Source organism: Idiotropiscis lumnitzeri, unplaced genomic scaffold (assembly GCF_059441095.1).
Source record: "Idiotropiscis lumnitzeri isolate Australia: NSW breed Sydney's pygmy pipehorse unplaced genomic scaffold, RoL_Ilum_1.0 HiC_scaffold_35, whole genome shotgun sequence".
NCBI lineage: Eukaryota > Metazoa > Chordata > Actinopteri > Syngnathiformes > Syngnathidae > Idiotropiscis > Idiotropiscis lumnitzeri.
This window is the reverse complement of record NW_028283573.1, coordinates 1203066-1225456: the sequence shown is the minus strand read 5'-3', so window position 1 is coordinate 1225456 and position 22391 is coordinate 1203066. Positions and strand designations below refer to the sequence as shown.

Here is a 22391-nt window from a genome sequence, read left to right as displayed (position 1 = left end):
TCAATTTTAAACCTCTTAATTGGGTGGGTTTGCTGCACTTAGTAAGTCGTACTTGTGATGTAATATCCTGTGCTGTGCTTCGGGGGGGAAAAAAAAAACCTAATAAAGGAAAAAACTACCTGCTGCTTATTCTTCTTCTCTTCTATTTTCCCTCAGCAAGTTGGCAGTAAGCCAGCTCCTGTATCGATTTTGACCGCCTCATCTTGTAAAATGAAACCTGAAATTGCTTCCCTCTACACACACACACACACACACCTCACATCTTTCTTCACTCACTCTCAGGTTGAAACACTCCACAAACTTTGCAGCATTTATTTCACACTTCTCTTTTTAGGTGCAAAGTCTATTTCCACCATTTAAAAAAAAAAAAAATTTTTTTGTGTCTTGTGCACTTCCAGCGTGGATATCATATCGGTTTGCCCCACAGATTCCAATTGGATGCAAGCGATCCTTATTTTCTCCCTCACCGAGGTAATAATGAGGAGGCCCCTGCCCGTTAATGAGCTTTTGTGGGCTGCGCCGTGATGGAGGGTGTCCCTGCTCCAGGAAAGTGGCCTGTGTGATTAGTAAATTGTCCTTAATTAGATAGATGGAAGGGGCCACCGTCAGTGATAAAGCCAAGAGAGCTGTTGAATCATGTGGGGGGGTGTCAGGCGAGGCTTATAAAGGCTGAGTGCTCGCGGAGTCTAGTAGCCTTTAATAGGCGGTCATTAAGGGCAATTAAAATTGATCAGACTAAGACAGAGCTGTTTTCACCCCTTAAAACCAGTACTCAGATTTTAATACCAAAGTTAACTCCACTTGAAACCCTACTCGGGAGCAAAAACAATGTAACGCTCGAAAGGTGAGGGAACGGTGAGGGATGTTCCTTTATGACTGCAGAAAGACGGGAGGCTTCTGTGGGTATGTTGCAGAGCAGTAGAGTCTGAATCTGCTTGAAAAACTATTTTTGGCCATCAATGTGGAAAACAAGAGCTGTATTTTTCGGAGTATAAGTTGGTTCGGATTTTTTGGGGGAAAGTTATTATGCAAAAAACAACACCAAAAACGCTCGGAAATACGGAAAGTGAAAATCCTTAATTTATTTTTCTTCCAATTCTTTTCTTCTTCTGACATTTATTCAGTTTTATTTGGGTGGTTGGTGGATGTTTTCACTGCCACCTTCAGGCCACTAGTGGAGATACACCAAATTTATTTGCCAACCACCTCAAGAAAATCAGCATAGGAGCAAGTTCGAGCTAAATTTTTAACATTTATCAGTTGCACCTTAGTCAAAATTGCAGGATGAGCCAAAATATAAAAACGTTAAAAAAACAAAAAAACAAAGCCTAAATCCAAGACTGTTGATTCAAACAAACAGTAATTAAAGCTGAGTGTTTCTATTCTTTCAATGTGATCGGACTTTTTTTCTATTTTTATTTTTTGCTAAATTCTCTAACCAGCAAATTCTGATTCAAATTCTCATTTCAAAATTACGTTTTGTCGGCGAGGGAGCGAATTGAGTAATAATGCAGTAATAATCAGTACTGGTTGGATTTCAGCTTCTTTCAATAAATGCCTCACGTAGGCTTACAAAAACAATCTCTCACAAAAATACACATCCAGAGACGCGCTCACGAAAGATAAAATAGAACATTAACAAAATTGTCACCAGCATACTCATTTGTCAACTACTGTAACGCTGTGTTGACCCTGCCCAAGTGTTAACCACAGATAATCAAGAAGCTCCTTGTGTTGTCATTCAGCTACGCTGGAGGAGGACGAGGACGACGTGGGTGGAGCAGCGGCAACAAGACGAATGGCAAATATGAGCAAAAGTGAAGAGATTAGATTCATATCGGAATGTGCGTGAAGCCGATCAATCTCCACAATGGCGCGTCCGCCTCCTATCTGACTTTGATTGATGTTACCGGCAACACACAAGTCCGTAAGACGAGAGGCGGATTTGCAAACACCGGACACGCTACAATTAGCCTTTTCCACCATATGAACCAAAGAAATGGGATTGGCGCGTTCCTTCAGGATGGCATTTGACACTGGTTGCCAAGTAACCAAACAGGAAGTAGCCTGGTGCTTTTTCCTTTTGATTTCAACTGGAAGTTTGCTACAGCTGGGAACTATTTATTGTGTCACTGTTTTAGGCAGGATCTGGGAGAGTTTAGGCTGAGCATAGAGCACTTATTTTTTTTTTCCACTAAGTTGCGGTCAATTATCTGTCTTGTGGACACTTAATTTGGCTCCACCCAGTTCATGTGGAACTACCCTTCGCAGCATAACATTGAATTAAGAACTAAGTGCAGTGTGAAAAGGCCTTTGGTTATGTCAAGGAGACTGCCATGGAGTTGTGCGGTGCTCTTGGAATTCTTAACCCCCCCCCCCCACTCCTCAGTTCGCCTTTCAGGTGCCTGACCTCGGGTCGCTGGTGCGCAGCAATTAGTCCACAAAATGGCTGACTACAAATCTCCGGTGGAGGACAGAGTTTGTCAGAGGGCACCCCGGAGTGAGCGCTACAACGAGGAATTAAAGACAGTTTTTTTTTTACGAGGTGAGGAGCAGAACAGGTTAAGGAGGAGGAAGAGGGCGAGGATGCTCCAAGTGCAACCTCGCACAGGGAGCTGTATTCTTTACAGGCTTGTGTACGTTTAGTATAAAGTCGTAGTGATGACTCGGCAACGGAAGGAGGTTCGAATTGCCGAGGTGAGACAAATAAACCCATTTGCATGTAAAGAGCAGCCAGAGAGTGCTCAAACCGCCAGCAAGAAAAGACCAGTTCCCCGCGTGGGTGTGGCTCCTTCATTTCCAGACGCAAAGACTCTTCATCAACCGGAGTACCCGGAGAAAACCCACGCTGGCACCGGGAGAACATGCAAATTCCACACAGGAAGGCCGGAGCCGGAATCGAACCCACGACCGCTTCTTGTCCAAACTCGCATGTACTTTTTTTGACACGACAACGAGGCGCTCTAAAGCGGCCTCGCCGGCACGACAAACCTCCCCTCACATCTATTTTCTTTTTCTTTAAATTCCTTCATTATTCAACTTCCCTCCCTTACATGACGGTCGGCAACGAGGTGCTCTGAAGCTACCGCACCCCAGTGTATGCCGAGGCCCAGTTTTAGCCACACCCCAAAAAATGAATCAGGAAAGGCAAGAACACTTTAACACTAGATTAACTGAGTTCCCCTCTCAGTCTGCCTCGCGAAAGCGCATTAAAAAAAAACACAACTCGCCTCCGAATAACATTTTCTTTCCGTTATTAAAGACGTACTGTCACCTAGTCAAGTCGTTTGCAATAAATAAAGCGCCCGCTGAAACGCGGCCAACGCAATGAGCGAGTGCAGGAACGCTACCTTTTTCGCGGGAACGCTCTGGTGCATTAGCGTGATTTGCTAGCGTGCCGCTGGCTTGGCTTCGCCATGCAAAGTGGCAAAAATAAGACAAATGCCTAACGAGAACACCTCCGCCGCTGTCGTTGGGATGACGGCAACGCCGCAGCGCTACATGATGCATGCATGTTTCCACTCGCCGAGTTATAACCATCGGCTGATTTGTGAATATTGCCCCCCCCCCCCGCCCCCCACCCCTCCCTTTTGGTTCAACCCGCCGTGCGCTGTGAGGCGGAAACTATTCCCCGAAGGCGTCCGCAAAGGTGGGTGGGGGCGGGGTGGTGTTGTTAATTTATCTCCTGCGTATTAACAGGCAGGACAAAGCATCCTGACCTTCTCTTTGCCAAAGTAAACACGGAGGAAAGCTGACCTGTGTCGACCTAAAACCTTGAGCGGGAGTCCATTAAACGATGAGCTCAGCCATCAGGCGAGATTTTTTTTTTTAATGTGTCACCCCTGCCTTGACAGACGTTTATCCAGCGCTACCGGGTCGGTTATCCCCTCGTTTATGGCTGCAGGTCTACTTTCCGCATACGATCGCTTGCCATATTTGTTTCCTCAAGGGTGACAATCGAGCGTCAGTTGGGGATGGTTGCAGATTTGGTTTAAGGATGCCCCGTAGGCTTTATGAGGTCCATCAAGCAGAACAACAGGAGGGGGGGGGATCGATAAAACACCACCATTCCAGATGCGTAATCCCATTATTCTAAATAAATAAATAAATAAAAAGAGGCTCCGAAGATGTACGGCCTCGTATGATTATGCAGTAGCTTTGCTGCATGCTTTAGATTTAAAGCCGTGCCTTTTTTTTTTTTTTTCTTTTTATGACTGCCGGACCTCACTTTGCCTGTCTTTTAAATCAATACCTCGATGTCTCGGCAATGATTTGTTGCTTCAACATAGCAAATGCAGTGGAACACGCAAAGTTGAAAGCTCCTGAGGAGAAAATCCAGATATATTTACATTTTCAGAAAATGGCTAAATGCACATGGAAATATTTGGCACCACATTTTGCGTTTTTTTTTCTCATTTCAAAGCCTATTTGTTGTATATAAAAAAAAAATAATAATAATAATAATTAAATAAATAAAAACATGATGATGTCATGCTAGATTAATGACAATGAAAAAAAGTTCAAAAGCTTGTGATTGCCATTGGGGTAAAGTGTAACCATAAAACAGAAAATTGAAAAAAAAAAAAACGTTAAGCAAGAAAGCTTCTGGCTGCTCACTACGCTACGATCAGTGCAATTAATTAAATTCAAATTCCGTAACATGAATGGATTTAACTAAGCTGATGCTAAGATAAATCAGATTGAGCTGAAAACATAATGGCGGAAATCTAGGATAGAAATTTATAGAATTGTCTTAGTGCTATAGTTTAATTATCATTATAATTGCTTTTTTTTTTTTTTTGTTTTTAACACTTGGATGATTTAAATAGTTGAAGTACTTTTTTAAAAAACTGTCAGTGCCGTTCGGAATGCATTTGCGATAGCAACATTTAGAGCCAGAAACTCAATAATTTAATTTAACACATTTTTTATTGGGGGGAAAGGTGATTTGTAATTCTCTATTCATGTTTCAAGATTCCGCTGTAAATAAGTTCCTAAAATATTCACTTTGTCTAAAAAGTTTTCTCAACTTTATGGAGTTGTTAGCATGCTAGCTAAAGGGCAAGCTTGAGGCCTTGTCTACCTCCTACACAAAATTTGCAGTTTTTTTATTTTTTTTTCTGATGTAGACCAATTTCTATGTCAGGAGTGACTGGTTGTCATGGATACACAAACCAAGTACCGCTGACCTCCATTGTCAAAAGGAATGCTTGATCACATGAACGCTTAATCATCTGTTGGACGATAATTAGATGTTGATTATAAGTACAAATAAATAAATAAATCAATCAATCAATGGCTATCCTTCGGGAGTTTGTTCGTTCTGCGTCCGCCATTGATTGTTTTTAATATCAGCTAATCAAGATCGATCACCTTGTCTCATTCTTTTTTTTCTAGTCTGCAGTCGCAGGAGATTTTTAGGAGTTCCGTTCAAAATATCAAATTGCATTAAAGGGAGGAAATTGCATTTCGAAAGGCCAATTCCAACGGAATTTCTCTTTTAAAAAAGAAAAAAAAAATGTTTTGCCTTTATTTAGTTTTTGGGTTAGTTTTCACAATTAAAAAAATAAATCATGAAATATTTCACTCTTTGTGGAGTGGCGTATTTAATACAGATTGCATTTGCATTAAAATATTCATTTATTTATTTCGATTCAAAATCCCAGAACTGACTATTTTATTTCTAAAGATTATCCCGAAGGGTGCGTAATCCAGATGAGTTATTTCTCTCTGGGAGTTTTTTCCCAGATATTTCAAAATGAAGACCAGGATGAGTGCGGAGTCTATTGCGCGACGGAGTCCGACACTGCAACCTCACCCATCACACACTATCGGACTCCATCCCGTAAATTGGAATGCCAAGGCAGCAGCATGTTAAATCAAACACATCTTCCTCTCCTGCACCCCCCCCCCCTCCCCTCCTCCTGCTGCTTGTCGTTGTCTTTTGTTATCTTAACAGGAGGATGAAAAAAAAAAAAAACAAGTTTCCCACCCTCTGGGTGTCATCATAATTTCAGACTAATCTGTGTCTGAATAACAAGCCTGTGATCCATTGGTGGTTGTTATTACCGCGCAATGTGTGGCTAGTCTAATACTGGAGTTGTTTGGATGAAGGCTTTAAGGATGATCCTCAAGGTGCACGAGTGACTCTCACAACGTGTGTGTGTGGGGTTTAGCATACTTGCTTCACAGTAGAGCGGTCCTGGGATTGACGGTTTTAAGGTGTCAATGGGCTTTCACGTTTATAACACGTTTATAACTTCAATGCATTCATAGCACTTTACTCTCATTCAACTATTGATGACCCAGCATCAGTTGGCGTCAATATTTTGTCCCCAGGACAGTTGAAAATGCTCACAAAGATCCTCGGTTGAATCCTCAACTTTCATGTTGGGAGATGATCACCAGACCATCTGAGCTCTCGTTGGTCAGGTAGGCCTTCCTTTGTCTGTCGAAATGTAGAGTTTGGCCATGTCGTTTATTTCTTTAACTTTTCTTTTATATTTTGTAATATATAATCGGTATTTAACCTTAATACAAAATAAATATTGTTTTTTTTTTTGGGTGGGGTTTGAAACCGATTAATGGCATTTCCTTTCATTTCAATGGGGAGATGGATTTGAGTTACAAGCATGGGGACAGAATGAATTAAACTTGTAAGTCAAGGCAAAATTATATTTTCCGTTTGCATTTATCATTTAAGCAGGACGTTTAGTTCGACCCTTTTTTTTACCCTCACTGCAAAAAGGCAGGTCCCCAGAAGGTGAGATGAGTTTGGTGTGGAACAACTGAACTCGAGCCGTGACCTCAACCCTTCAAAGTACAACTTGTAGAAGATGGCTGACCAAGCTCAAGCACATGTCCAAAGTATTCACAAAAAAGTGACATTTTCCTCCAAATATAAATTCCACATTTTTTCAATATTTTGTGTAAAATTAATAATAATAATTTAAAAATCCCAACAGGCTTTTGTATGTTGATTGCTTTAATGGTTCAACTTTATCTCGTCACCAGCACAAATCTCTCACGCGAGCATCAGGTGTGCATTGGAGGAATATTGACGAGCTCTCTCGAGAGTGTGAAATCAATGATGCGACCGATATGCACGTTGGCTTCACTGACGAGTTCCGCCATTAAGATGCTTCTGCAACGTTAGCTGCTTCAGTGATTTAGAAGTCGGATTCTTTAGCACCTTGTCTGATTCTGAATGTTGATAAGACATCGAATGGTCAATTTTATTCATTTATTTTTTTTAATTTTAATTTCATTTTAATTTAATTTTTAAAAAAAAATTTCTTTGTAAACGTATCAAAGCACGAACGCAAAATATTCCGAATGGTGCAAAGATGCCCAAGGTAGCAATTCAGACTTCAAGTGATATGATGTTTCCACCCCAACAAATTTTCAATGGATCTTTTTGATAACCACGAAGGCTCATTTATCAGTGTGCCTGCAAGTTTAGTCTATTGATTTTGAATGATACCAAAAACAATAGGCCACCACGCCTCAGGTCAAATTATTGAGTGGTCGCTCCATGTCTGTTAGTCACAACTGAGTCATGGTTGTCCTGTTTGGAGCAAAAACCTTACTGATTTCCAATGCTATCCCACAATAGATGCCTGCAAGTTGTCTATTGATTTTGTAGGATGTCAGAAACAATGTGGCCAGGATGCCCAAGGTCAGATGTTTGCGCGGCAGGTGTCCTATATGGAAGCAAGAATCTATTGAATTTGAATTGTGTCAGAAACAAAATGGTCGCTAGTGATAGACCGATTATCGGCCGGGCCGATTATCAGCATCGGCCTTTTTAATAACTTTCAAGGCCGATAAATTAAAAGCTGGTTTATTTTGGCTGGTTACACACTTTTTTCTCTCTCAGTTGTGCTGGTGGCCCTGCCTGCAGAAGCAGATTGGCCAGCTCGCAGCATCATCTGATTGGTTCTTTGTGTCGTGGGGAGCAGCCAATCAGCAGTAAGCTGCCTGTTTGCTTTTTCATCTCTAGTCACACACATTAAAACAGACTTTGCCGAAATTTGAATAAATGTCAGTCTACTACAACTCACAACTAAAAAAATATTTTCCTAGTAAACTTGAAAGAGTTTTTGTTTTCATTGAACGAAAAGACATGCAGCTGAGCCTGGGAGCTCTGTGCACTTTTTGTTCGACTTTTAAAATTAAGTTTTCTATTTTCCAAGATTTAAAAAAGCTTGAACATTTTTGACACCACTATCCTCCTTTTTTTCTAGAAATGAATATCGTTTTTTTCAGATTGTTGATTAAGTCCTTCCTCGCAGGATAGTAATGTTAATGGCCATGAGTAATTACCTAGCTAGCTACGCCTGCACCCCCCAAAAATATCTCGTGGCCACTTTAGAGCGCCTCATTGTCAGGGGGAAGAGTGTGCACGTCACACAAAGAAAAATAGGAAAATTGGTGGTCGCTGGAAAAATAATAATAAAAGTCCAACATAAGATTTAGAGTGCCTCGTTGTAGGTCATAAGTGCATTAGCCAGTGAGGGGGGAAAAAAAGCATTAAACGCCCCGGGCTAGTTTATTCCTCATCAATCATTTTCTGAAATAGGCAGAGAAAAAAAAAAAAATAATTTCACACTTGATGGATGAGTAGGTACTCCAGAGACCCGAGTATCGTATACAAAAAATACTAAATTAATTTTTCCATAACATATTCCCTTCCTAACAGTCGGATTTTAATGAAATAACACATTTTAACAAGACCATGCTGATTGCCTCAAAAGCAACAGTGGGTGTGTTACCATGCAAAGCTACACACACACAATGTGCTATTTATATCCACGGTCATGTTCCCACATGAATTAAAGATGCAGTTAATAATTTAGCATCTCTGAGAGCGATGTTTTGGTTGGCTTCCCGCTGTTTTTGACCACCAAGCGCTCGCTTTGAAATCGCTACCTGTGCTGGACTGGCCGCTGACAGACCTGCCGCCGAGAGACGACGTCCAGCGATATTAATTCGTGGAAGATACTTGTAAATGTTTAATTACTGGCAGGTCCTCATAAGGCAGCGGGTGATCGGTTTGTGTATCAAAGTCCGACAATGCTTGCTATTCCACACAGAAATCGCCATGCACTCTTGGGATCACAGCTTGGAACGCATTTTTATTACATTTCTCACTCTTTGAAGGTGCTTCCATTGTTGCCTAGGTTACGGAAAGCCAGCGTTGGGATAAAGATGTCTCTTCCGTCAGCATGTGATGAGCCCCACTCATCTGTCCTAATCCAGAGCTTTGCATCCATTAAATTTGATTCTGATCTTTCCGCTTTAGAAACGTGGCTTCTCAGCCAAGGCCTGGCTTGTTTAGTTGACGCAACTGATGGAAAAGTTACCGGTGAGGAAGACGGAGCACTCGGTCGGATGAACCCTGCGCGAGCACAGCGAGAACTCCACGGAGAGTTTTTCTGGCCGTGATTTCATTTTCACCAAGCCATCATAAAACTTTACTTTTTTTTTTTTTTTTTTAATTTCCGTTATCTTGAGCAGCCAGAACACAAATATTTGCACCACTCTTGTTGCTACTTTAGACTATGTTTCCAAACTATCTTAACTATCACTGGTACAATGCAAAAAAGGGCAAAAAAACAAATAAAAAAATACTGCTGAAGTTTTGCGTCACCAGGCTAGGCGGTTTCTAAGATGCAACATTTAAACATATTTACAGAAAACTTTAAAAAAAGGGGTTCACTAAAATATCTGAAAGAAACAAATTAAATTTTTTTGGAGGACCTTAATCAAAGGTTTATGAAAATAGCAGAGTTCTGAACCTGGATTTAAAAGCATTTCCACTCGGGGCTGACTTCACTTCTGTCGCCATCTTATTCCATTTTTCTGCAGCATAACGGCTAAATGCCGCTCCACCGTGTTTACTTTAAACTCAGGGCTCCACTAACCGACCTGAGTCTGCCGACCTGAAGGCGACGCGGCATTCTGATGGCGAGCGAGGGCGGCTTAAACGATGAAAAGGGTTTTACCGGTACAGGTTTACAACGTGGCTCGAGCTGCATTCCACACTTGGCTGAAGGTTATACCGTGAGCTTTTAGGGGAGCTTAAATATCAGTTTGTCAGAAACGCAATTGAAGAGCGCTCCAAATACAGCCATCACAGCGAGGACGGATCGGCTCGCCGTGCCTTGTGATGTGAGGCCCATTAACTGGCGGAATGAACACGGTGGCGGGCTTGTTTCTACCTGAGCGGGCAAAGGGTTGTCCGGCTGATGAACGACTGGCGGAGACTTCGAAAGGACACCGAGGAGACTGGAAGGCCGTTCTTCTAAACAATAGCAGCGCCGACAGTGAATTAATTGAAGTGTTTTTAACTTCATAAAATAAATGATCTGGGTGGGATCTTGGCACCCGGGTCGCTTGAATCCTGGTTTTGAACCTTTTGAACACTTCGGCAGCTAATTGGTGGATTAGCGAGCGATGCTAACGCAGCGTTCTTCACTTTAGTGCTCCTTCTTGTCAGCAACAGACGGGACTCAAAGTCACAAATGAGCCAAATCGGTGCTTTACTCGTTCGTGAAGGTTGAGAGTCCTCCTTTCACGATACTGTTGACGGAACAAAAAGAGAAATTAGAAACATAGGATAGGTATGCATTTTTCCAATATTGGTTAACTCGTCATAAATGTACTAATTTGAATTTGTCTTCTTCGGAGATTATGTTGAAAAACTTGCATCTTTGCGTTTTATTCATTTTTGGGGGGCGGTCTCTTAGAACTGCCTTCGGATTTTGATTGAAATGCCACAAGATACACACATTTTCTGGCTAAAAAAGCAATTGGTGTCAAGGAAGTATGCTGACGTGATGCAGCGTGACTAAGAGGCAAGCTTTGCATCTTTGGGCGGAGCTAAGTTTAGCCTGGGTTGTTAGTGGAAGTAATGGAGTCTTTGCACATTTTTGGAGTGCATTTTTTTTAAATAAAATCATATGTATGCCATTTATTTATTTTGGCTTATACCAATATATATATATATATATATATATATATATATATATATATATATATATATATATATATATATATATATATATATATATATGTGTTTTTTTTTTGTCTTAGCAACTTTTTTAAAAACAAACTTGTTTCATTGTCAGTGTTATTTTTGAGTTTTTGAGTGGCAAAGAAACACGTCGAAGCAAACAAAATCAACCGAACGACAGCTAGCAATTAGATAAATTAAGGAACTCGTTAAGTCTCGGTGCCGCTGAATGAAACCGTCACCTGCCTCTCCTTCGGTCGCACTGGATCTCCAAATCAGCCTGTCACCATGTAAAACCTTGGGCCGTAAAGTACCCGGGAAGAGCTTTTCTCAATTTTAATGCACTTTCCAAAGCGCATCCGTCACTTGGCGCGACCCATCGAGTGGCGCTGCTTGACCGCAGGCAGAGGGCTACTGTATCAGTCTCGCTTCACAGATGATGAGATGGACCATTTGGGTGAGTGATGAGCGTCTTAACCTCAGGGGTCACTGATTGCCGCGTCACAATCTAATGGTCATTTCTCCTCGCCGGCTAATAATGGACTTTGTCAGCACATTCCGGGGCTCTTGTATTTGTCTTTTTTTTCTGTGCGGAGAGCACAATGTGTTTGACCCCCCCCCCCCCCCCCCCCACAAGTGTTCGACATTAACTACCTTCCACTTCACTTACGAGAAATAAACTGTCCAATTAAAAAAAAGATGGAATCATGCAATTTGATTGAAAACAGAGAAAGGAACCAAACATCAGTTGATACGGATAACCACTAATGTGTTTATATTGAGCGTTTCTTCTTTGACTTTTTACTGTAGACGATTTTTTTTTTTTTTTTTTTCCGAATATGTGCTTGCTTCTTCGGATAATTTAATGGTATTCAAGCGTTAAGATAAACATTTGGTTTTGTCGTTTGCAGAAATTCACGCAAAATAGATAGCACTTCTTGCCCGCATGCTATAGGGCACAGGTGTCCAACTCAAGGCCCGGGGGCCAGATCTGGTCCGCCACAGCATTCTATGTGGGCCCCAAAAACAAACCATGCGGGCACCAAAGTTTTAAATTGTCACGTGTAAGGTTGAATTTATTTTCTTCGCCCTTTCACAGTAACTTGAATAATAATTTCAACAAACTATTATCCTTGACATCGGATTTCAAGACGGCGTGCCCTGAAAATGAGTTTGACGCACCCCTTGTGAGGGCGTTAACAGTACAATGGAATCTCGTTTTTTTGTCATTAATCAGATTGAAAATGTCTAACAAAAAATGGAATTTAAAGAAATAAGTTCAATTAATTCATTCTAGAAATCAATGAATAATTATTTCATTAATCTTGATTTTAATCTCAATCAAACATTATTGTGATTTTTATTATTATTTATATAATTATATCATTTTATTAGTATTATTATTATTTTTATTATTTCATTATTATTATTATTATTGTTATAATTTTATTATTTCATTATTATTTTTATTATTTTATTATTATTATTATTTATTATTATTATTATTACTATTATTATTATTATTATTATTATTATCACCATCAAGCCCTACTATTAATTCCGCAAAGCTATTGAAAAAAAATCTTGAAATGTTGCACCCCTAATCCTGTATAAAAGCTGCACACCAAATAACATTTTTCAGAATTGTTGTGCGCAAGAGGCTCATCCCTCCCAACATGACCGTCTAATGTCACTTTTTGGGTTTACTATTGCCTAGCAACAGCAGAAAGCTCTCTCCTTGTTGATTCTTGAGGACGTTTTTATCTGGATGGTGGACAACAGGGTCGAGCAAAAGTGCCGGATGGTATTAGCCATAATGGTGCCGTGTGATGTCGCTTTCTGTTTGGCTCGCCTCCAGGCAGTCGAGCAAAATTAAAGCCCAGAAAATCGGATTACGCGCGTCCCCGGGGACGAGATGCCCGCTAGCCCCGCTGATGAGCGCTCATCTACTCTATTCGGCGCAGCGAGGCCCCGTCGATGGTTGGGAGGCCAATTTGTTAACAATTATTGCTTGTTAGCAGGGCTTCCCGCTCGTCAGAGAAGATTTTGCGGCGGGGACGATAATAGTGAAGATTAGCGCAGTTTGAGGGGAAGCCGTTGTGGATTTTCTTTTGAAATCCATATGCGCTGTTTGCCAATTTGCGGCAAACTCCGCCATTACCGCCGACCTGCGGTGTCGGCCACGTTCTAAATATGCAGTAAGCTGTTTTTCCCCCCAATTATGTTCGACCCCGTGTCAGCTTTAACGAACAAGGTCAACTCACGTTTAATTATTGGGACGGTCGGATGCTGTGATGCAAGTTATGACCTCACTCGCTTCATTCAAGTACAGTCTTTTTTTTTTCACCTGACATTTTTTCAGCTGCTCGAGAAAGTAGAATTGCTTGAGACCTAAACCGTGTAATCTCTTTTCATAGGGCGTATGTGGTGGCGGAAAATGATTCAGAATTAATAAAGGCCCGTTAACATGGAGGAACCTCAATGAATGCTAATGTCATGGAGAAGTTTTTTTTTTTTGTTTTTTTTTTAAATGGTTTAATTCAGAAATTGAAACACATTACACCAACTTTAGTGATTTCAATTGCTAAAATTAGTATTTTTTTTTTGTAGAGTGAAAGTTTTCCACAATGATACTTATCTATTCACAAACTGTCACTCCCCCCCAACAAAAAAATGTTGTTGAGTAACTAATTTAGTAGTTCAACACACACTAAATTAAGTTAGCAATTTGCACACAAAAATTAAAATCAGATGAAATACAAAAGAGCGTCGTTATTTTTAGTCCCACTTGACTGAACTAAAAAAATGAATAAATAATACTCGTTTTTAATCCATTTAAAGGGGCGACCATTTTGCCTCTTGCTGTTGACTGAAAATGAAAAATGTGAGTTGGTCGCGGCTCACGTAACCACCAATCACGGCTCACCTATTTTCTGATTCCGGAGACGTTCGCCGTGAGGTCATTTTCACTTGTAAGCAAGTGGTAAAATTGCTGCTACCTGTGATGGACAAAAACGGGTGTATTTTGCTGCTTAATTCATATTCCACAAACGAAATATTAATCAGAATGTTGTGTTTAGACTCGTGATGGTGCACTGAACATATTATTGCAAATAATTTTTAGGAGTTGACTTCCCCTTTAATATCGAAATTAGGTAGAAATTGACGTTATGTTGCTCAATGCAGTTTTATTTTATCGGATTTAAAACAGGTTTATGTTTTATTAATTGATTAATTGAATTATTTTTTGTTATTACTCAGTTGTACAGGTACATATCATTTTTTAAAATAATTTTATTAGCTGAATTAAAAAGGTGAAATGTCATACAGATTCACTACACAGAAATATTTCATGATTTTATTCAAATAATAAAAAAAAACTCAAAATCTATAGAAATGATTAACAACATGATTGTCAATATAGGTAGAAATTGTTCCCCTGAAACTGATTTTGGAGGTTTTCAAATAGTCTGACTGAAATGAATGCACTCTTCTATTATATTCAAATTCATTGAGTCGCCAAAGTCAATGAAAAGCTCCTCGCACAAAACAGCTCCCTCAGCCTCTCTAGCTCCGCCTCCCTCCTCCAATCCCCGCCCAATGTCCCACCTCCCTCCACCCAAACCACCTGCCTCATTATTCATGAACCGCGAGCGTCGTCGTCATCCCGTATGGAGGAGTGTCCCTCGCATAGCCACAACCTCCGGCGTGCCAGCGCGTGCGAGCGGAGCGCAGCACACGGCGGCGGATGCTGAAGCTGCGCGCACCTCCCAGAAGATGCTGGCCGAGGAGTGACGGATGAGAAGCAGCGCGGCGTGGACCCTGAACTCCCCCCCCTCCCGCCCCCCCTTTTGTCCGTCACCGGGGAGAACTGGACGCCTGCCGTTTCCACGACAACTATAATGGGCTGCAATCTGTGCACTTTACAGAAGCGCGAGGAACACTACAAGCTGCTGTACGAGATCGCACAGGTGAGCTGCTGTTGCCGCTGCTCGTTGGTGGAGTGGATGAGTGAGGGATTGAAATGGAGCGCCAAAGAGAGAGAACGTGAGGCCGGCAGATGTGTTGGCGTGTCGTCAGCTGATAAGAGTTCCATTTATCCCGCTGGAGGGGCTGTGCTGCGGGAGCAACTTTTTTTTCTTTGATGGAATAACGTCCCAAAGCGTCCGGGAACATCACCGCGGTGTCGTCGTGCCAATTTGGCACATCTCACTTCAGGGGTGTTTAAACTTTTTTTTTTTTTTTTTCTTCCAAGGGCCACATGTAATTTTAGATTTAAATATGGATAATGATGGTCTCCATCATAGTCATTTTGAAAAATCGCGACTATCACCGATTTCTGTTGTCTTTTCAGGATTTCACAACTCGAAATAGCTCCGCCCCGGCACTGAACCGTAAGCTGAGAGTTTTTTAAGTTAATTGAGGATCATTATTATGATGTGATCACCTGACACGGATTTGACGTGGGAGGAAATTGTTTTTGCTTCTGGAATCATCTTTAGTCATCGTTATGAAGAGAAATGTTTTTACTATTTGCGTATCTCAAGAAAAGCTTTATATATCATAAATTTCTCAATGTTATGAAAACTGTTGTCGTTGTACTTTTAGTACAGGCCACAGGCGGCTAAAAAGAGGAAAACTGGCAGAAATGATGGCCCACGGGTCATCATTTGGACACACTGGCTTACTACTTTTTATTGATTGAAAAAAAAAAAATTAACAGCGTGTCCATACAAATTCTTTGCAATATGGATTTTTTAAGTAACTTAACTCATTCACAACCAGCCGAGTAAAAACAAAAATAGATCTATGACGTCTTTAGCCGTCAATGGCAGTGAATGTTCCAAGCAAATACAATTAAATCGGATTAGGATTTCTTTACCCAAACTCCCACCACATATTTAAATGTATGTCGAAGTGCGTATGCCTGATACCCGACCAAACACTCACCGACCCACCTCCACCACCCTCCCAGCAACCGTGTTCAAGTGGCGGGCTAATAACTGTGAAGCACCCCGTTCCTTCGCCTTCCCTCCCCGTAACGCCTGCCTTCACGCCGCTGTGATCACAGCTCTCATTAGCCGGTTTTTTTTTTTTTTTTTTTTTTTTTACAAGCTCCCCGCGCATTAATTAGACGTGGAAAATATCCTGCGTGAAGTCATCGTTGTGTGTGGATGTGGAGGCGGCAAACAAAAGATGGCTCAACCGCTGGCTGCGTGTGCGCAACTTGACACGCTGCCAAACTCGGGCCAGCGACGGCGATTGTTGTTCACTTTGGTTGGTGTGCACGAGACGGTTGGAAGAAAGCAATGTTGCGCCGACTGTCTGTTAATTACGATTCAAGGATTGAGGTGTAACACATTGGTGGTGTTGGCTGACTCGATAAGATCTTACGATTGACTGAATTTCATCTTAAGTGTGGTACACATATCAATTTCTAACAATATTTGCCCATTTTAGATTGTCAAAGACAGGGGTGGGCAAACTTTTTGATTGGCGGGCCACAATGGGTTCTAAAATTTGACAGAGGGGCCGAACCACGAGCACATGAATGGAGTGTTTTGGTAACCTCACCTCATCAGAGAAAAAAAATTTTAATTTTTAAATGAAAGTGAACGAAAGCGTTACAACAATATATATGTCTTTGAAAAAAAAAAAAACAGTATTTAGGAAATAAAACAATTCCAAGGTTTATTTGTTTAATTTTTTTTTCCAAGTTTGGCGGGCCGGATTAAAACATTGAACGGGCCGCATGTGGCCCCCGAGCCGTAGTTTGCCCACACCTGGTCAAAGACCTCACAAACAACAAACAAAATAAGCTAATCAAACGGTTAGCTTGTCTGACAACGACGGTACATTGAAGTGGCAAATTCTCCTCGTCATTGTCATTGTGTTAAATGACTTGCGAGACACATTACACACGAGCGCTCAAATAATCGGCCCCTTTGTCTGTGTTCGGCTAACAGTGCCAGCGTCGAGACATCTGACAATCCGGCTAGTACTCGGCTTGATGAGTACAATTACCGTATTTTCCGGACTATAAGATGATACTTTTTTCCTTGGTTTTGAACCATGCGGCTAATATAACGGTGCGACTTTTCTGTGGATTTTCCTTACACCACTAGGGGCGCTCTATAGTTCCGAAAATACAGGAAATAGATCTATATATATATATATGTATATTTTTTTGTTGTTGTCTTGCGTCTATTGTGTTTTAATTATCACAATTGTTGCCATGTTAAAAAGGCACTGTTTTAAGAATCTGTTTATGTACCTTTATGTGCATTCACAGTACAAAATTGTTCTGTACATGCAAACAACAAATTTTTTTTTTCAACATAGAAAACTGCAGCCTGGTGTGGCTTATGTGTTTTGTTTTGTTTTCTTTTTTCAAAAAAAGAGTTGCTCTGGCTTATATACAGGTGCGTCTTATATTCCAGAAAATACGGTAGCTGCTTCTAACTTTGCGGGAACCGTTTGTGTAAGGCAAATTTCTGTTACTCATTGCACAAAGCAATGCCCTCCTGGCTGACGAAAGAACTTCCCAGAAGAATGTAACGAGAAACTGACTCCCTATCACCTCCCATTTTCCAGAACATTTCTCTATATTGTGTATCAAACAAAGGCAGTCCAAGTCGTATCAAGCGTGGCATTCCGGAGCGAGGACGGCGTGTTTCCTCTGCACAGTGCGCTAGCAAGTAGCCTTTTGTGGTGGACTGGCGACAGCTTTTAGCTCCACTAGGTGGGGGTGAGGCTGAGGAGGCGGCGGCTCGCCGTTGGGAGAAGCTCTCTGCCGAGAATGTCCACCCGCTGATACGCTGAGCCACTTTGGACGCGAGTCACAACATCAGCATCTTCTCTCTGATCGCCCACTGTGAGGGCTAAAGCTGCGAAGGTGCAGGGGGGGCGGGGGGGGGATAAAGATTGCTGAGAGGAAGAGATTGTTGGAAAAAGCCACTAAAGTCAACCGTTAGTTCTTACCGAGACATTTTGAACGATTCTCTGCTTCTAGTTTTGTGGACGCAATTTTGGAAAGGCTTGTTTCTGCTGTGCTAGGATGAACTTTTCAGGTCCAAAATTAGCGACCGAACCAGGAGCACATGAATGGAGTGTTATGGTAACCTCACTTCATCAGAGAAAAAAATTACATATAGTATATCGAGAAATGATATGCTTTAATTTTAAATGAAAATGAATATGTCGTAAAGTGCGCCTCCTAGTGGGGACTTATCAGAATTACAGGGAAAATAAAAGCTGAACAATTATTTAATTTTTTCAAGTTCGGCGGGCCTGATTAAAACGTTTAATGGGCCGCATGTGGCCCCCGGGCCGTAGTTTGCCCATGTCTGCTCATAAATGGTCTTGTGAATGGACGAAAATTCCCGCTGACGCATTTCACATCTTGTAGAAAAACTTCACAGGGGAGTGAAAGCTGTTAACGCCGGAATTGTAAGAGAGTGCCGGACTGAGAGAAAAAAAAAAAAATCGTACACGATTAGTCGTAGTTAGGCTAATTGTTAGCTTAGCTAGCTACAGCATTGCAGCTGCAAACTTTACACAAACAAACGCTCAACACATCTGCAGGCGTGCGATCGTTTCCTAATATGCTCTCGTCAGGTTTCAAATCACCATCCAACTTGATTTCGACGGCACATTTTCACAACCGCTGGAGCTGTAGCCGAGCGCTTTCCATATGGTGTCATATAAATTAGCGGGAAATTAGCACACAAAATTAATAGGCAAACCATAGATACCAGAAGAACCGCAGAACAGTCGCTATGTGTGTACTCCGATTAACTCATTCACTACCAGCCGAGAAAAAAAAAAAAGATTTTGGACGTCTTTAGCCGTCAATGGCAGTAAATGAGTTAAGTGTTGTAACAGCATGACCAAATCCTCACTTCTCATCCGTCCAACTGTCTTTGTTCCATTTTATTTATTTTTTTAATATATGGATCCCCACTGGTGCCTTCAACTCGGATACATAAAGCGAGTCTTCCCTGGCGATTCCAACGGCGTGGGCTTGAATGTGGAAATGCAAATGAGGCAGATGTGGTTTTCCCGGTGTCACAGCGTGACCGACTGCCGCTTGATTCGGGGAGCAGAAGTCGGTCACGGCGGTTGGTTCACCACCGCCGTCCTCCCTTTCCCCCACGCACCCACAGACAGTTTTGACGACCCCCCCCCCCTCCCTTCCCAGTCCCTCTTGCCTGACCCGATGAGCGGTGGGAGATTTATGACTTGCCGGCTTCTTCCCATTGCCTCCTCGCTGTTCTCACGACCGTGGGTGTTCTGCGTGGAAGCGTGTGCACCTTTCTTAGTGTGGCCTGAAAATATCCATCTTGTGAGGAGCACTTTTTTTTTTTTTTTCTTTTACAGCAGAGGATCAGCTTTTCCGCATCAACGCTAATGTTGCATTTCGGTGCACTAAGCGCAAATATCAGAGGTGTTATTATTATTATTTTATGAATTTTTTTTTTTTTTAGGTTTAAGAAGATTCCAGAAAAAAATATGTGCAGCTGTACCAAGAAAGAACCGATTGGATCTTCATAATTTTTTTTTTACACAGCCAATTTCAATTGTAGTTGTATCGGATGATGTAACAGGAGTAGTCGCTCACTTTTCAAAATAAAATATTTTTCGGCCTCGAATTACTGCAAGAGTTTTTTTTTTCTTTCATCGGTGCCGACCGGTACCAGGCCCCAACCCGGTAGAATTTAGCAATCCGAACCGTGGTGAACCGAGCTCCGTTCGGTGAGATCGCAGAACTTCTTCAATTCAGACTGCAATTCCATTCCGACGACGGTGACCTAACCCGAATTTGTGAGCAAGTCATATTGTTCCCTGAGCTCCGGCTTGAGGTTCCGAAACTTCACGAGTCAGAACCGCCATAACTGAAGTGAGCTTTGCAGTTATTGTCCTGACCAGGTTGAATTTCTCACCTGGTTTTTATCGTAGATGGAACGTCATTATCGACCCGAGTTCGGCTAGACTCTTACTGCTTATTTTCTCGGCCTCGTCAACTAAAAAAACTGTCGTTGATTTGCTGTCTGCTCTCGCTTAGCTTTGTCATTCCCGCCATGTAGCCAGAACCCCCCCCCCCCCTTTTTTTTTTTTTGTTTCCCGTGAGTGTCACGTCTTGTCTTGGCCTCGCGACGCTCAGTGATGTGTGTCTTTTTGGGCTCTAATTAGCGGCATGGCAGCTGTTGATAAGAGCCGCAACACAGCATTTTAAACTTGTGTGTGGGGGGGAATTGAGCGATTTATTTATTTATTTATTTTTTTTGTATCATATTTAATGGTCCGCAATGACTTTATAGCAGGGGTGTGCAAACTTTTTGATTGGCGGGCCACAACGGGTTCTAAAATTTGACAGAGAATGTTTTGGTCGCCTCACCTCATCGGAGAAAAAAAATACATCTAATTTTCAATTAAAATGAACAAAAGCATTACAAAATATATGACATTGAAAATTACAATTATTTGGAAAATAAAACATTAACGAGGCTTATTCATTTAATTTCTTTCAAGTTCGGCGGGCCAGATTAAAACATTTAACGGGCCGCATGTGGCCCCCGGGCCATAGTTTGCCCACACCTGCTTTATAGCAAAAAAGCCCCATCCAAAAGTGCACTTCTCAAGGTGTCAAAACTTAAGTCGATGTGAGCCGCACGCACGCGCGCAGGTAATTTATTTTCAAGGCTGAGCCTGGCTTCTTGCGACTCGATCTGCATAGAGCGAAGCTGGCTGTTGTGAGTCTTTAGACGAGCCGAGCAGCACTTCTCTGCTGCATTTGAGAAATAAATGCGAGGAGGCTTCACGGCTCAATGAGGCACGACAGTCGCCCCACCCGATAACTTGCTGGTGCATGCGAATGAGGCGCGCACGGACGCATGCTGGATAGATCGGCATGAGACCACATTTGGTATACGCTAGACTCCCGTTAATAGCGGAAACTGCGACAAACTGACTTCCTCATAATCATGTTTATAGTCTTAACAATAAGTATGCAAAAAAACAAAAAAAACAAAACTATAATCCCCCAACACTTTCATTTCAAATTAACGGCCTGAAAATGCTTTGGCTTTTTAATAGCCACTCAGAAGAGTTAATCATGCAGCAAAGACGCTCTACGACGTTCGCTAACAAGCCCAGCTAAACCTTGTAAACTTCCTTGACACCAATTACGACTATATTATGAAGCATGGATTTGGTGTTGTTTTATAATATTTTAGGGTGCTACAGACGCCACAAATGAAAGTTTTTTTTTTTCAGTTGTGTAGCAGATGTGAAAGTCGTGAACCGGAGAAGGTCCAACGGGGACTCGGCGGAGCTGCTGCTTGTTCACATGACACGCCGCTGGTGCTCATGTGTGTAATGGATATACATTCTTCCAAAGGTTGAGAAGCTATCAGCGGCAGCAGACTCTCCTTTAACATGCCTCGCGGACACAACGGACGATGAGTTTATGTTGCCAGTGCTCGGAAGCTTGGGAGGCAGGGGTGGGCAAACTGCGGCCCGGGGGCCACATGTGGCCCGTTAAACGTTTTAATCTGGCGAATTTGAACACATTTGAATGAATAAACATTTTCTAAATACTGTGGTTTTTCAGACGTGTTTTGTTGTAATGCTTTTATTCATTTTAGTTTAAAATGAAATGTATTTTTTTTCTCTCCGATGAGGTGAGGTGACCAAAACACTCCTTCCATCTGCTCCTGGTCCGGCCTCTCTGTCAAATTTTAGAACCCATTGTGGCCCCCCCGATCAAAAGATTTGGCCACCCCTGTTGTCAGGTATCATAAATGAATAAAAGTGTTACAGTAGTGTCCTTTCCTTTTTTTTTTTTTTTTTTTTAAGAAAGGGCCCTATTTTAGAGGAAAGAAGATCGTGTTTCCACCAAGTTGTACCGTTCAGATCACATCGGCATTGTATGCTTTGGAAAGTATTTATGCGTAGAAATATGCATTTATTTGGATGTGTCAGCTGTGAAAATAGTGCGACAGCATAGCTGCGACACCTTTTGAGAGTCGAGAATTAATTCAGTAAAAATAACGACGCCACACGGCAATCGAGGATGCCTGCTTTTGATTGATTGATTGATTTATTTATTTTTAACGTGTCTTTTGTTTCAAACACATTTTAGTTTGTTGTTGTTTCCAAAAAGTGGCGGAGACTAATTACGGCCTGCGGACGAAGCAGTACGGAGCGCCTTTAGGAATCGCTGTTTACGATTCTTCCAAGAAATTAATTGTCTGTTGTTGATCCTCAACATGCCTGAAAGCGTGGCAATTTTTTTGCAAGCGCGTGTATTCTGGTGATATAATCACCAACAAAAATTACTTGGTTACGTTCCCTGAAAAATAAGAAATTGCTG

At 41.7% G+C, this 22391-nt stretch overlaps 1 protein-coding gene across 2 annotated transcripts in view; it reads left to right on the top strand.

The window, feature by feature from the left end:
• Nucleotides 1–22391, top strand: part of LOC148315873 (PDZ domain-containing RING finger protein 4) — a 115616-nt gene that overhangs the window by 45906 nt on the left and 47319 nt on the right. The window contains exon 1 of one of the 2 annotated variants that reach the window (XM_088287301.1): nt 14710–14988. The exons of the other annotated variant lie outside the window; for it this stretch is intronic. Coding sequence (XP_088143427.1) covers nt 14920–14988 — 69 coding nt within the window. The 5' untranslated portion in view covers nt 14710–14919. Of the gene's footprint in view, nt 1–14709; nt 14989–22391 lie in introns of those variants that run through there. 2 annotated transcript variants of the gene reach the window in all.